General features: G+C 44.6%; 2 protein-coding genes across 2 annotated transcripts in view; one reads left to right on the top strand and one right to left on the bottom strand.

Annotated features, from left to right (window-relative positions):
• Positions 1 to 4,847, top strand: part of CDC23 (cell division cycle 23) — a 25,043-nt gene extending 20,196 nt beyond the window's left edge. Inside the window, exons 10-16 of the mRNA XM_008059288.2 lie at positions 459 to 612; positions 736 to 855; positions 1,187 to 1,262; positions 1,586 to 1,647; positions 2,945 to 3,023; positions 3,099 to 3,218; positions 3,415 to 4,847. Coding sequence (XP_008057479.1) covers positions 459 to 612; positions 736 to 855; positions 1,187 to 1,262; positions 1,586 to 1,647; positions 2,945 to 3,023; positions 3,099 to 3,218; positions 3,415 to 3,585 — 782 coding nt within the window. The 3' untranslated portion in view covers positions 3,586 to 4,847. The remainder of the gene's footprint in view (positions 1 to 458; positions 613 to 735; positions 856 to 1,186; positions 1,263 to 1,585; positions 1,648 to 2,944; positions 3,024 to 3,098; positions 3,219 to 3,414) is intronic.
• Positions 4,848 to 5,306: 459 nt separating this feature from the next.
• The window catches only part of KIF20A (kinesin family member 20A), a 9,942-nt gene continuing 1,256 nt past the window's right edge, over positions 5,307 to 13,992 (bottom strand). Inside the window, exons 3-19 of the mRNA XM_008059287.2 lie at positions 13,164 to 13,253; positions 12,942 to 13,061; positions 12,219 to 12,357; positions 11,606 to 11,793; positions 11,393 to 11,522; positions 11,029 to 11,223; positions 10,812 to 10,923; positions 10,641 to 10,709; positions 10,008 to 10,151; positions 9,694 to 9,859; positions 9,416 to 9,580; positions 9,155 to 9,294; positions 8,940 to 9,042; positions 8,325 to 8,523; positions 8,007 to 8,098; positions 7,634 to 7,771; positions 5,307 to 5,697 (exon numbers count right to left, since the gene is read on the bottom strand). Coding sequence (XP_008057478.1) covers positions 5,380 to 5,697; positions 7,634 to 7,771; positions 8,007 to 8,098; positions 8,325 to 8,523; positions 8,940 to 9,042; positions 9,155 to 9,294; positions 9,416 to 9,580; positions 9,694 to 9,859; positions 10,008 to 10,151; positions 10,641 to 10,709; positions 10,812 to 10,923; positions 11,029 to 11,223; positions 11,393 to 11,522; positions 11,606 to 11,793; positions 12,219 to 12,357; positions 12,942 to 13,061; positions 13,164 to 13,253 — 2,508 coding nt within the window. The 3' untranslated portion in view covers positions 5,307 to 5,379. The remainder of the gene's footprint in view (positions 5,698 to 7,633; positions 7,772 to 8,006; positions 8,099 to 8,324; positions 8,524 to 8,939; positions 9,043 to 9,154; positions 9,295 to 9,415; positions 9,581 to 9,693; positions 9,860 to 10,007; positions 10,152 to 10,640; positions 10,710 to 10,811; positions 10,924 to 11,028; positions 11,224 to 11,392; positions 11,523 to 11,605; positions 11,794 to 12,218; positions 12,358 to 12,941; positions 13,062 to 13,163; positions 13,254 to 13,992) is intronic.

Here is a 13,992-nt window from a genome sequence, read left to right as displayed (position 1 = left end):
TCTCAGCCTTCCAAGTAGCCAGAATTACAGGCACGTGCTACCATGCCCGGCTGATTTTTGATTTATTGTAGAGATGAGGTCTCGCTGCCCAGGCGCGTCTTGAACCTGTGGGCTCAGGCAATCCACTCACCTCAGCCTCCCAAAGGCACAGGATTACAGGCTGAGCCACCGAGCCCGGCGCCTGGCTAATTTTTAAAATTTTGTTTGTAGAAACAAGGTCTCACTATGTTGCTCAGGCTGATCTCGAAATACTGGACTCAAGTGATCTGCCCACTTCAGCCTCCCAAAGTGCTGGGATTATAGGCAAGAGCAACTACATCTGGTCTAATTTGACTTTTTTGCCAGGTCTTTAGAGGGAATGTGTTATGGCTTCATGCCCACTTGGTGGAATGCTGTTTTAATGGACTTTTATTTTTACCTTTCTTGTTATTAATTTTTGTTTTTTGTTTTTTAATCAGGCAATTATTATAGTTTACGTTCTCAGCATGAGAAAGCAGCCTTATATTTCCAGAGAGCCCTGAAGTTGAATCCTCGATATCTTGGGGCCTGGACGCTGATGGGGCATGAGTACATGGAAATGAAGAACACGTCTGCTGCTATCCAGGCTTATAGGTGAGCTATCTTGTTGGGGGATGAAGTGGAGCAGATTGCTGTGGTCTTAGGAGCCTCTATTGAGCCTGCAAGTTGCTAACCTTGATTCTGCTCTCTTAATAGTCTATCTTTTTCCTTTCTTAGACACGCCATTGAGGTCAACAAGCGGGACTACAGAGCTTGGTATGGTCTTGGACAGACTTATGAAATCCTTAAGATGCCATTTTACTGCCTTTATTATTACAGGCGGGCCCATCAGCTTCGGTAAGTCTGGTCACTTGACAATCAATGTTTTTGGGTAGGAAGAGCTAATAACTTTTCTCTCTTTTGATAACTATTGACAAATCACAGTGAATGGTTTTGACTCTTAGAGACCTGAGTTTAAACTTCCTAAATGCTGTTTGGTCATTTTAATTTAGTGTGTTCCACTAATGAGTTAATAGTCAAATTGTTAACACAAAGTAATCTCATTATATGAAGCACTGGGTTAAAGACCAGTCCTTGCATAGATTTGAAATAGCAGTGAAGTAGTGGTGGTGCTGGTTCCTCAAGGGAGAACTTGTCTTTGCTTATTCTGCCTGTTCTTCTTTCTCAGGCCCAATGATTCTCGTATGCTAGTTGCTTTAGGAGAATGTTATGAGAAACTCAACCAACTAGTGGAAGCCAAAAAGGTAACTGACATTGGGTCCTGGAGAATTTGAGTGGCAGTCTGCTGTTTAGATGAAGGATGGGTTATCTGTGCTCTAATTTTTCCCTTATTCTGATCTAAATGAATAGAAAAGTCTGAATATTATAGGTTCGTAGGTTAAAAGCAAACCTGATCCAAGATCATTAGTGGGAATGTCAGTATGTAGCCTGAACCTATCAGAACTAGTACAAATGTCTCGTGTTCTACAAGTCTGAATTTCTGAGAATCTTGCAGGGTCTTGGCCTTTATGTAATTGGTCATAGCACATAGAACAGTGGCCAAAGTGACCAATTTTTTTTTTTTAAGTGTTATTGGAGAGCTTACGCCGTGGGAGATGTGGAGAAAATGGCTCTGGTGAAACTGGCAAAGTGAGTGAAAGGAGTGATATGCTATTGATATTTCTGTTGGCTTCTGTGGCGTGGTGGGTTCTGCATGCTCTAGGGGAGGGATCCCCAACCCCTGGACCTGTTAGGAACTGGACCGCACAACAGGAGGTGAGTGACAGGCAAGTGGAACTCTGCCATCTGTCAGATCATAAGCGGCATTACATTCTCACAGGAGCAAGAACCCTAATATGAACTGTGCACGCGAGGGATCTAGGTTGTGTGCTCCTTATGAGAATCTAATGCCTGATGTTCCCCTTGTTCTTGGAAAAATTGTCTTCCATGGAATCGGTCTCTCATGCCAAAAAGACTGGGGACTGCTGCTTCCTAGGGCCTCCTATCTATCTTACCTGGGTGTGGGATTGTAGCAGGGTGGTCTGTGAATTTCGCCATCTTGGCTCTAGAGAATGCCACTTCTCTTTGATGGAGGGAATTGCTTTCCTATTAGGCAAGGGATCAATAATGAATTGAAGGAAAAGGAAATTTTCGTGTTAGGGCAGTCTAGGAAAACTGCATTCATTATTGATCTCCAGATCAAGAAAGAAAAATTAGAAATAACTCAGAAATATTAGACAAAAAGTTTTTTTTTGTTTGTTTGTTTTTGAGTTGGAGTCTCACTCTGTTGCCTAGGCTGGAGTGCAGTGACATGCTCATGGCCACCGCAGCCTTGACCTGCTGGGCTCAGGCGATCCTTCCGCCTCAGCCTTCCAAGTAGCTGGAACTACAGTCACGTGCCACCATGCCTGGCTAGTGACAAAAAGGTTCTTAAATGCAATTAAATTCCTGCCAGTTATTTTCTGGATTGTTAGAGGGAAAAAAATCTGAGTTGCTTGGTATCTTTTCTTAATTTTTAAAATTTTGAGACAGGGTCTCACAATGTTGCCCATGCTTGAACACCTGGGCTCAAATGATCCTCCTGCCTCAGCCTCCTGAGTAGCTGGGATTACAGGTATGCACTGCCACTCCTGGCCACTTGGTGTCTCCTTTTAATACTCACTCTGGGTATTACCAGATAATTTTTGCAAGATGTGTTATCTAGCTTAAGTATTTACTAACTCTCCCTCCATCATTAATAGCAGAGTAATGATTCTAAGCTTTTGATAACAGTAACCATCACATCTGGTGGGCACTCATATTATTTTAGGTCCCAGGGTGTCATTTATGGTAAAATTTGTACTTGTCTATACATTGTCACTTTTTGTCTTAATCATGTACTTTTTGCTTTTTTATCACTAACTTGCTTTGAGATCTGATTTGTACTTAAAGACCAATTTCCTTGTAGGCTTCATGAACAGTTGACTGAGTCAGAACAGGCTGCCCAGTGTTACATCAAATATATCCAAGATATCTATTCCTGTGGGGTATGTATCATAGCATGAGAATTGTGTTGCTAGTGTTTTTATGATCACCTCAGTCATTCTGCTTTCCATCCGTAGGAAATCGTGGAACACTTGGAGGAAAGCACTGCTTTCCGCTATCTGGCACAGTACTATTTTAAGTGCAAGCTGTGGGATGAAGCTTCAACTTGTGCCCAAAAGTGTTGTGCATTCAATGATGTGAGTGTTAGTTCTTTCATAAAGGATCTGGATTTTAGGCTGAATACATGATCTTTATCATGATTTGGGGGAGGAAGGTAGATGCAAATGTAAGTGGAAAGCCTGCCTTGATCTGTGGAACTTGTATATCTGTATCTTCCTGTTTTTGAGAATAACCTCAGACATGTTTTGAAACACTTGTCTGACTTTGTTTCAGACCCGAGAGGAAGGTAAGGCCTTACTCCGGCAAATCCTCCAGCTACGGAACCAAGGCGAGACTCCCACCACCGAGATGCCTGCTCCGTTTTTCCTTCCTGCTTCACTCTCTGCCAACAACACTCCCACACGCAGAGTTTCTCCACTCAACTTGTCTTCTGTCACACCGTAGTTGGCTACTTTCAAGCCAGCACATTATTAGACTCATCTTAAAAGCCTTACCTACATGTAAAGAACAGTCCCGTCTGTTCTTTCAAGGACCTCTGCTCTTCTTGGAAACAACTCCATGGGGACAGTTTATATAATCACTTTCAGAGGCAGACTGACAGAATACTGGCAGGAACAGACATTGTCTTTTGTCAGTTAGAAGCACTTCTGTCCAGAGACTGGCTATAGATCTTGGCCTTCTTCTCTGAGCCATTTGCCCCCGAAATAAAAATCCCTTTTATAGCACTTTAGCACAGGCAATGCTACAGGAAGCTGCTGGGAGCGGGAGAGGCATGGGAGAAAAGTCTGCCACTCTACCCTCTGCTGGCAGTAGACTGAATACTCTAGGAGGATGTCAGGGCAATGGGTAGAAATGAACTTGCTCTTGGATTTGCTGAGCCTGACTGCTATTCTGATGTCAGAGATTAGGTTTAAATGGAGTGGTGCTATATATCCTTACTTTAGGGAGATAATCTTCTAAAAGTGTTAAGGAGGACCTTCTAAAAGCTTTTGGAAGTAACTTGAGTTGAATAAAAGAAGGGCAAAAGAATATCACTGAGCTTGGAACTTCTGGTGGCCCTTACTGAGGGCAAAAGCTGGCTATAGTATTAGCTATACTACCAAAGCAAAGCAAGGAGACAGGATTACAGATTATCTAATGGACAAAATAACTTGTGTTTATACAGATAAGAATAAACTTACTTTAAGCTGGTCTGTTTTAGTAAGTTTTTGATGCAATTGTCTATTTTTTCCCTCCCATCTCCAATACAATGTTTTCAGCCTTTATCTAAGCATAGGGAATCATTCTTGGAGTGCTCTTAGAGGGCTTCCCACCTGTGCATGTGTCCAGTAGGAGGTAATATGCTACGACTCTAGTATCTGCTGTGATGAATGTGTACAGTAGATCCTAAGTATCATTCCGAGCTCAGGGTTGGTCTAGGCTCCATTCTTATTCCCACAACATATCTGTCACCTATTTACTTCCTAACATACGAAACTTCATCTTACATATTAAGGAAGGTTTAGAATAGCTAATGCCACTTGAATTCATTTCTTACCAAGCCTTCTTAGGCCAGCTGTACACTAGTTACTGGTCTCCACTGCCACGCTTGTGCAAGGGGGTCTCATTGGCCAGAAGGATGAAGTTTGATTCTCAGTTTTTCTGCCCCTTTTATAATGTTCTAATGATTTTGCTACATTTTGAATTCAAATAAATGTGAACAATAACTTTTAATATAATTTTTTGTGTGCATAGAAACCATATAAGTAAAAAAAGAAAAAGATTACATAAGTGGTTATAATACAAAAGTAGAAAAATAACTAGTGTCTTTGAGTATTGCATTCTGGATAGAGTTCCATGTATATGGTAAAGATTAAAAGAGACCGATTTCTTTTTTTTTTTTTTTTTGAGTTGGAGTCTCACTCTGTCGCCCAGACTGGAGTGCAGTGGCTGCTCCCGGCCACCACAGCCTCAACCTGCTGGGCTCCAGCGATCCTTCCGCCTCAGCCTTCCAAGTAGCTGGAACTACAGGCGCGCGCTACCACGCCCAGCTGATTTTTGATTTATTATAGAGATGAGGTCTCAGCCAAGTTGCCCAGGCGGGTCTTGAACCCGCGGGCTCAGGCAATCCACTCACCTCAGCCTCCCAAAGGCGTGGGATTACAGGCTGAGCCACTGAGCCCGGCTAAGAGACCTATTTCTTAAGGTGAGTAGCTGGCCCACTTCAGGGTAAGACTGCTCTTCTCCTTTCCTACAGCCTTAGTATTTTTTGCCAAAAGGCCCAGATTTCAGTAAAGGGGAACGCCGTGAGCGCAGGATCCGGGCATAAGGGCTGCAGTCTGTTGAGCTTTGGCAAGTGGGTGTCCGGGGAAGTAAATTTCGAAGGAATGGTTTCTTCCCTGGAGGTTGCTGGTTTGGTTGCTGGTTTTCCTGGTTGGCACCAACACGCTTTTTGGCAGAAGCTTGACCTTGGAGTTTTAGCACAGTATGATACTGCTCAGCAATGCATGCTGCCTTCTTCCGGAGGTCCAGTTTCACTAGCATCATGTTATTCTGCAGTTCAGCCAGGGTCTGATCCTAAGGAAGATCAAAAAAATTATACAAGACGTTTTTTTTTCTGAGTCGGAGTCTCCCTCTGTCACCCAGGCCGGAGTGCGGTGGCATACTTATGGCTATCATAGCCTCGACCTGCCAAGCTCAGGCAATTCTTCTGCCTCAGTCTTTCAAGTAGCTGGAACTACAGGTGTGTACCACCACATCAGGTTAAGTTTTGGTTTTAAGGTCTCACCAATTTGCCCAGGCTGGTCATGAACCCCTGGGCTCAGGCAATCCTCTTGCCGCTACCTCTCAAAGTGCTGGGATTATAGGCGTGAGCTACCATGCCTGGCAGAAAACACATTTTATGTCTGGCATATTAGAGAAAGAAGAGGACAAAGTAATGTATATCATCCATTACTACTAACAACTGCTTCTTCAAAGATCGACATTAAGATCAGAGCTTACAATTGAACAGGAGGCATCTTCTTTGTGACCAAAACAGAAGCAGTGCTGAATAGAAGGACATCATTTAACACATAAGCTAGTATGGACTTGAGTAAATCTATTTAATTTCCAAAGGGAGATGGGAAGAGGGGTTAGGGTTCACTAACTGGGGAATGGGTCACTGGAGACCCAATTCCCACCACTACACAGTATGAAGGGAGGTTCCCTGAAAAAACTATTTATAACAAATTGTGTATTCTTTCATGTTTAAACCTCAGTCACCCTCAAAGTACTCCCATTTGATGCAGTATACCTACCGAGATGCTTTTCCCGCTTCTCAAAACAGTTTTTGAATTCATCAATTTTGATGCCTTTTAGTGCTTCTGCCAATTTTTGTTTCACTTCTTCCACATGGGCAAAATGTTTCCCTTTGAGGACTTTTTCATCCAAGCAAACAAAAAAAGTTGCTTGTGGCGAGATGAGGGGAATAGGGAGGATGGAGCATAGGGCCATGCTGTTTTTGGGTAAAAACTGCTGAACACTCAGCACTGTGTGGGCAGGTGCGTTGCCATGGTGAAAGAACCAGTCACCTGTTTGCCACAAAAAAATTCACTGAAGCTAAATATAGCCTCTGACAATGCTAGCTGGTACACTGAGGCCAACAGGTTCCTAGAACACTTAACTAGCAGGGGAAGGCTGAACTACAAGGAGCCCGCCCTCCAAAAGATAATTCTGGCTTCTTTTGGGTCTCCCTTTTATGTCCATGTAACAAACATGTATATGTACCCCCTGAATCTAAAATAAAAATGGAAAAAATAAAAATTTCCAAGAGATTGTCTCTAGGTACCAAGTGCTGAGTTTAGTCTAAGATGTACATTTTTCTTTAACATTTTAACATCTCTGGAGTCAGGATGCATCTTACGGATGAGACATGTCATAGCTTAAAAAGTTTTTTGCTTAGTAGAACACAAAGTAATGGTTTCTTTTTTTTTGAGTTGGAGTCTCACTCAGTCACCCAGACTGGAATGCAGTGGCCGCTCCCGGCCACCGCAGCCTCGAGCGGCTGGGCTCCGGTGATCCTTCCACCTCAGCCCTCCAAGTAGCTGGAACTACAGGCGCACGCTACCATGCCCGGCTAGTTTTTGATTTATTGTAGAGATGAGGTCTCGCCAAGTTGTCCAGGCGGGTCTTGAACCCGCGGGCTCAGGCAATCCACTCACCTCAGCCTCCCAAAGTGCTGGGATTACAGACTGAGCCATCAAGCCTGGCTAGGTAATGGTTTCTTATAATCAGTGGCATCTTAGATGAAATATGATAGTATGTACCTCCCTAGAGTGGTTGTGACAGAGAAACTGACTAAATTACTTAGTACTTAGTAAATGCTTAACAAAGAGTAGTTATCTTCATTTTACAAGGAAGAAAAACTCGCCCCACTATAAGATCAATCTAAAATCTTTACCTTTCCCTTCTAGTTCTCATTCCCTTCTCATATATACCCTAGAGTGAGCTGGTAGGAGAAAAGAGGTATAACCTGTTTGATTAAGATGTCGTCACAAGTTGTCAAGGCTTGACGAAGTTTTCCTGCCCCAGTGCTGTGGCAACAGGCTCTCTCTGCTGACTGGAGAGACTCACCGAGTTTCTGAAGCTCCATTCGCAGAAGCCTTATATTCTGAAAAAGGGGAAATTGGGATCGGATTGTGGCCAAAATAAGCCAGGATAATGATCTAGAGGGGTCAGGTGACTATTTGAAGAGAAACAAAATAATAAAGGCTAGTCAGCTGAATGAAATAGCCACTCTCCAGGACTGTGCACAAAAACATCTTGTCCTCATGACTCAGTGATAAAGTGCTGGATGCTGGAAACTGCCTTAGGTAAGAACTTTGGTAACAGATAAAGGTAATTACCTTCTGGCCTTCCTCTAACTTCTTGTCCACATCACTGGTGAAGGGTCTGGCTGAGGGTGGCGGTTCTAACATTTTCTGATACTTTTGCAACTCTGAGGGAAGGAAACAGGAAACTGAAATATGTGGGTTTTCTAGCTGTGGACTTATCCCTTTAGCTGAGGTAGCAGTTGCTTACAACAAATATAAAAACCAAAGCCACGTGCATCCTAGAGTGAAAGGTCCGGGAATGTAGCTCACAGTTATGTTGGAGGAGGAATCAGGGGACCCAAGTTTGAGTAACATTTCTTCCCATTGTTAGGCTTCCTGTCTCTTCCTCACCTTCAGTGGTAGAGTTTAGTTCTGCTTTGCACTGTTGTAGTTGAGCCTTAACCTCCTGGAACTGCTGGGTGGAGGCAGAAACTGCCAACCTTTTTGACCGTCGTAGGGACAATTCAGACCCTGGCTGCTGATGGGCCACTGGTTGCTGTCTGGCTTCCTGCAACAGAGCTTCTAGCTCTTCAATTTTGTCATCCCGCTCCTAAGAGGGAAACAGCACAGTTTTGTGCAGGAACAGTTGACTGAGCAAATGAACAAAGTACTTCCTGGCACTTACGCCTTGAAAGCCTGTTTGTGGGGTGGGGGCACACCTCATCAACAAGGGTACCTGTATAATGAGCATTTGTATATCTAACTCTGAATTGTGCCCCACATCTTTAAAATTAAAAATTAAAAAAAAAAAAAAGACAGGTTAGCATGTGTGCCATTTCCTGACCAACTAAACCTTTAATCAATTCATCAAACGTAGACTGAGCAAACATCTACAAAACACTGAAGGGAATACAGAAAAGTGAGTTATATAGTCCTGTCCTTACAGAGCAATAAGACCTGCTGACCTCAGGCAAGCTAGTGATAGAAATCTAAGTAGCTAGTTGGGGCTGGTTCAAGGCAACTCACCTGAACCTCTTCTTGGTAAAAACTTGTCAGTGACTCCTTGAGGATCTTTAGTTTCTCTTCATACATTTCCTCCAATAGTTCTTTTTGGGTGTCCAGATGTTCACTGTCAGAAAACAGGAGTGAAGATTCTGTAGAGTGAACCTGGAGAAGAGATCTGGAGGCACAACTCCACCCAAGTCCCAACTTCCCAGCAAGAGGGAACACTTAGCCAGTACCTGCACCACTGTTCCCGTTGTTGCATCTGCTCCACCATCTCATTGCAGATTTCATCACGGAGTTGCATTTCCAGTTGCAACTTTTCCTGTCGTTCTTTCAAAAGCAATGCTTTCATGGCTTCCACCACCTGGAGGAGCTCCTAGAGGGGACATATGTCAGGCCATTAGATACCCATGCCCCAAGGAGGCACAAGCCTACCTGGAAGGCAGCACGGAAAATGTGTAGCTATTTAACTGCTGCACCAAATCTAAAGTTCTCACCTCCTTGCCATACATGGAAATGTCACCTTCATCTTCAACGTCATCATCAAGGCCTGGGTCTGCCTTAGTCCCTTTCTCTGAGCTGGGGGATGCACGAAGACTGTGTTCCTTGATGAAAGAATGTAGGGATGGGAATCCCAGTGGCACTGATGGGGCATGCACAAGCTAGAGGGGAAAAGAATATCTTAATTGACTCCATAACTGGTCCCTAGGAACTTTCTTGAAAAAAAAGTTACCAGCCCAAAGTGAGCACAACCATCACACCTCCAGCTTCTCACCTGGCTAGCAATGGCTGAGAACTTGGCCACATGAAGAGTCTCATCATAGGTAGATGCACAGGGATTCACATTGACAATCATGCAGGAACGACCTCGGCCTGTGAAGAAGCCTTGGAACACACGAGTCAACTTGCTGTCACGGAAGGGAACCAGGTTCTGTTTTGATCTGGCAAAGAATCAGAGATAACAGAGCTTTGCGCAGAATACCAACCCTTAGGGTATCCCAGCACTGTCCCAGTGCTGACCAGGAATTCTCTTAGCAAATTGCAGAGCCCCAGGCCACCCCAGCCCACAGCTTACAGTAAAAAACTCACCGGTTCTGCTGGTTTTGGCGCAAGGCAGCAATACAACGGCCCAGGGTGTGCAGAGAAGTGTTAATGTTCCCTGCTTCCTTCAACCGTTCACCACTCTTCTGATCTTTGCAGCGCTCTGAGCCAGCCAGATCACAGAGTGACAGCCTAGAATGATGCACAGGATCTGACATAAGGATTTCTCATATTATGAGCCCTCTGGCTCTTTGTATAATTCTAAAATTAGGAGGGCCTGCCAAGAATCTCTGTACCCAAGGAAGGAGAACAAATAATTCCTCTCAGGGTCTCCCGCATGCTCCCCTAACTACCATTTATGGCCAAGAAGTTCAAATTTCTTTCTTTCTTTTTTTTTTTTTTTTTGAGTTAGAGTCTCACTCTGTCGCCCAGACCGGAGTGCAGTGGCACGCTCCTGGCCACCGCAGCCTCGACCTGCTGGGCTCCGGCGATCCTTCCATGTCAGCCTTCCAAGTAGCTGGAACTACAGGCGCACGCTACTACGCCCGGCTAATTTTTGATTTATTGTAGAGATGAGGTCTCGCCAAGTTGCCTAGGCGGGTCTCAAACCCGTGGGCTCAGGCAATCCACTCACCTCAGCCTCCCAAAGCGAAGTCCAGATTTCTAAATGGAAAAACTTACTCGCTAATCTTGGGAATTATATCCCCTTCCCCTTGAAGGTGTAGGATCCGGATTGAGAAAATGCTGTGACTGGAAGAAAAAGAGAAAGTCATTTGCATATCTTCCATGTACAGGCAGAGGACTGATGTTTTCTGGAACAAAGGGAAGGATTTATCCCTACAATCTACTCACCTGCGGCTGGAGTTCTGGTTCAGGTGGGTGCTAGCAAAGCTCTGGTTCTTACGACCCACCTTCAGGAGCTTCCAGGCCTCCTCAGCATCTTGAACATGAATCCAATTGAGATCTGAGGTCAAAGGAGAGAAGGGCATAAGATGGGAACACCTAACTCATTTCCTGGTCTGTCCCCAATTCTCTAGGGTTCACACCAGCCTCCCCTACATTCCCATACCTTTCACATAGGGATTGCCATTTTGATCCTCACACAGCCGCAGAGTCTGCCTCTTGCGTTGCTGGCTAGGTGGTTCTAACAGGTCATAAAGCAGTTCATTGTAGATCTCAAAGAAAGAGATCCAGATGGAGAAGCGAATGTCTGCTGGGACACTTACTGGCGCAGTATCTGGCTGTGCCCATCGGTGACTTGTTTCTGAGGAAGAAGCCAATGTATAGGGGGGCATCAACCTTAGAGCAGTCCATCTCCCCTTTGCCCTGCAGGAGCCTTGGAAAATGGAGCTCTGTTCTGCACACCTGGCAGCTGTTGGGAACAGAGAGTGTTCCTACTGTTTTTTGGCTCAGGGCCCAGTCATGGTACGTACCTTCCAGCTGGCTATTGCTGGTAAACTGACTGGTGGAAGAGAGCCCAGCAATGCCACTATCAAAGCTGGTGCTAGTACCCATCCGACTTTCAATGTAGACACTCCTCTTCAAAGAGGTGGACAGCTCCTCCTGGAGGTGCACAGAGAGAAGGTAAGCACAAAACTTCCCCAAGGTTACACCCCTGCCTCTGCCTCCATGAATACCAACACTACCTCCTGGAGGCCTCCATTTAGCAGGCACAGCTTCTTTTTTTCCTCCTGTTGGATTTGCTTGCTGTCCAGCCAGATCACCTCACTGGAGAGCAAGGGCTTCAGATCAGGTGTTGGATGAATTTGGCCTTGGAGGCTATTGAAGATCAGAGCCAGGGACCGGGGTAGGATCCCTCCATCCTTGATGGTACCTAGAGACATGAAAGATTGACAGACAACTGAGGCAAGTGACTTTCTCTTCCTAATTCAGAGCATCAAAAGATCAAGACAGCCGGGCTTGGTGGCTCAGCCTGTAATCCCGTGCTTTGGGAGGCTGAGGTGAGTGGATTGCCTGAGCCCGCGGGGTTCGAGATCCACCTGGGCAACTTGGCGAGACCTCATCTCTACAATAAATCAAAAAATTAGCCAGGCATGGTAGCATGCCTGTAGTTCCAGCTACTTGGAAGGCTGAGGCAGAAGGATCGCTGGAGCCCAGCAGGTTGAGGCTGTGGTGGCCGAGAGCATGCCACTGCACTCCAGCCTGGGTGACAGAGTGAGAAACCAACTAAAAAAAAAAAAAGATCAAGATGACACCATTACAAGCCAATCATGAATCCCAGGAAGTCTTGTTACTCACCTTGAATCGTGTGGGTTTTCCCTGAGTTAGTGACTCCATATGTGTAGATGAGCCAGTTCTGCCCTTTGAGTACGTCCTTTACCATGTCCTTCACAGTCAGGTTGAAGAAAGATGCCTGTCCCACTTCTGGCCCAAAGATCTAAAGACAGACCCAGTATCTCAGTGGCCCATCCTTCAGCTCCTACTTGCCTCCTGTGCAAAGCCAGGCAATATATCCTTTCTCTGGGTGGCTGGGAACACTCAAGCAGCTTCTTCCTGCTGTGCTGCCGGCTGTTCCCTAAATACTGAGGACTTAACCACTCTCTGCTAGTCCATCTTTCACTCAAATCGACAAACACTTAAGGAATGCTATGCACTAAGCCCTAATACTGAACACACAATGGAGCTATATAATGGTTACAAGTGTGAGGTTTGTAGATAGATTCATCTAGATCCAGTCCTAACTCTACCAATGACTAGCTACATGGTTTCAGTGATATTACCTTTACTAAGTCACAGTATCTTTGTTAGGAAAATATGGATAATAATGATAGTAATAATAGAATTGTTGTGAATCAGTGCACATAAATTACTTGACACACTGACTAATATAAGTGGGCCCTGGAAACTGTAGATGTACACATACAAGAAACTCAGTCAAGTAGAGAAGATTTCCCTCTAAAAGAGGGAATAAAGTTGCCCCTACATGTTGGTTCCTTGTTCATAGACTAATACCCTCCATACCTGAGAAAAGGTGAACTTATGTGTGGCTTGGCCAATTCCCCGTTCATTGCTCTTCAGGGCAAAGGAGTCCTTGGGTGCTTGTAGAACAAGGGTCTCCACATTCTCAATATGGACACAACCCTAAGAAGAGGGAAAATACAGTCATCACAGAAGGAATGATTACTGGGAATCTCTCTTGTACTGCATTAATCCACCTTAAATCCTCCCTCCTCAGACACTCACCTGATCCTCTTGTCGTTCTAACTCTGAAGGCAACAAGGGTCTGACCCTCAGGTATACTTTCACCTTCTCTGTACTGTCCTCAGATGGAACCTGTGGCAGAATTCCAACCCATAACCACAGATTAATCTCAATTCCATTACTTAGCAACTACAAGACCTTGAACAAGTTCTTTAAATTCTCTTAGCCTCATTTTCCTCATCGTTGAATGGGATTAATAATAGCACCCAGCTCACCCATTCAACAGATATTTAGAGAGTGCCTTCTATGGTCCAGGAACTCTAAGAGGCTCTAGTAGTCCACAGGGACATCAACTCTGCTCTCATGAAGAAGCTATAAGTTCCTAAGAGAAACTCTATAAGAGGACAAAATGTGACAATGTATGTTTAGCACAGGGTCTGGTACACTGGTTTTCAGCTAGGGCCATTTCCCCTCCAAGGACCATTTAGCAATAACTGAAGGTATTTTTTGGTTGTTACAAGTGGGAAGGTAGGAAGGTACCACTGGCATCTAGTGGGTACAGGCCAGGAATGAAGCTTACAATGCACTGGACAGCCCCCTACGACAAAGATTTATCTAGTCCCAAATGTCAATAAAGCTGTGACTGAGAAAAACCCTGGCCTAGTAGAAGGAAAAGCTCAACAAATGGAAGCTATGGCTCATATTCATATTCTTAAATGTACAAGCATTCCATCTACTTAATGTCTGTACGACTCTGTACAAATTATTATTATTATTATTATTTTTTGAGTTGGAGTCTCACTCTGTTGCTCAGACTAGAGTGCAGTGGCCGCTCCCGGCCACCACAGCCTCGCCTGCTGGGCTCCGGCGA

The sequence above is a fragment of the Carlito syrichta genome, unplaced genomic scaffold (genome assembly GCF_000164805.1).
Source record: "Carlito syrichta isolate Samal-C Ts95f unplaced genomic scaffold, Tarsius_syrichta-2.0.1 Scaffold303986, whole genome shotgun sequence".
NCBI classification, from domain to species: domain Eukaryota; kingdom Metazoa; phylum Chordata; class Mammalia; order Primates; family Tarsiidae; genus Carlito; species Carlito syrichta.
This window is presented reverse-complemented; position numbering and strand designations above follow the sequence as displayed.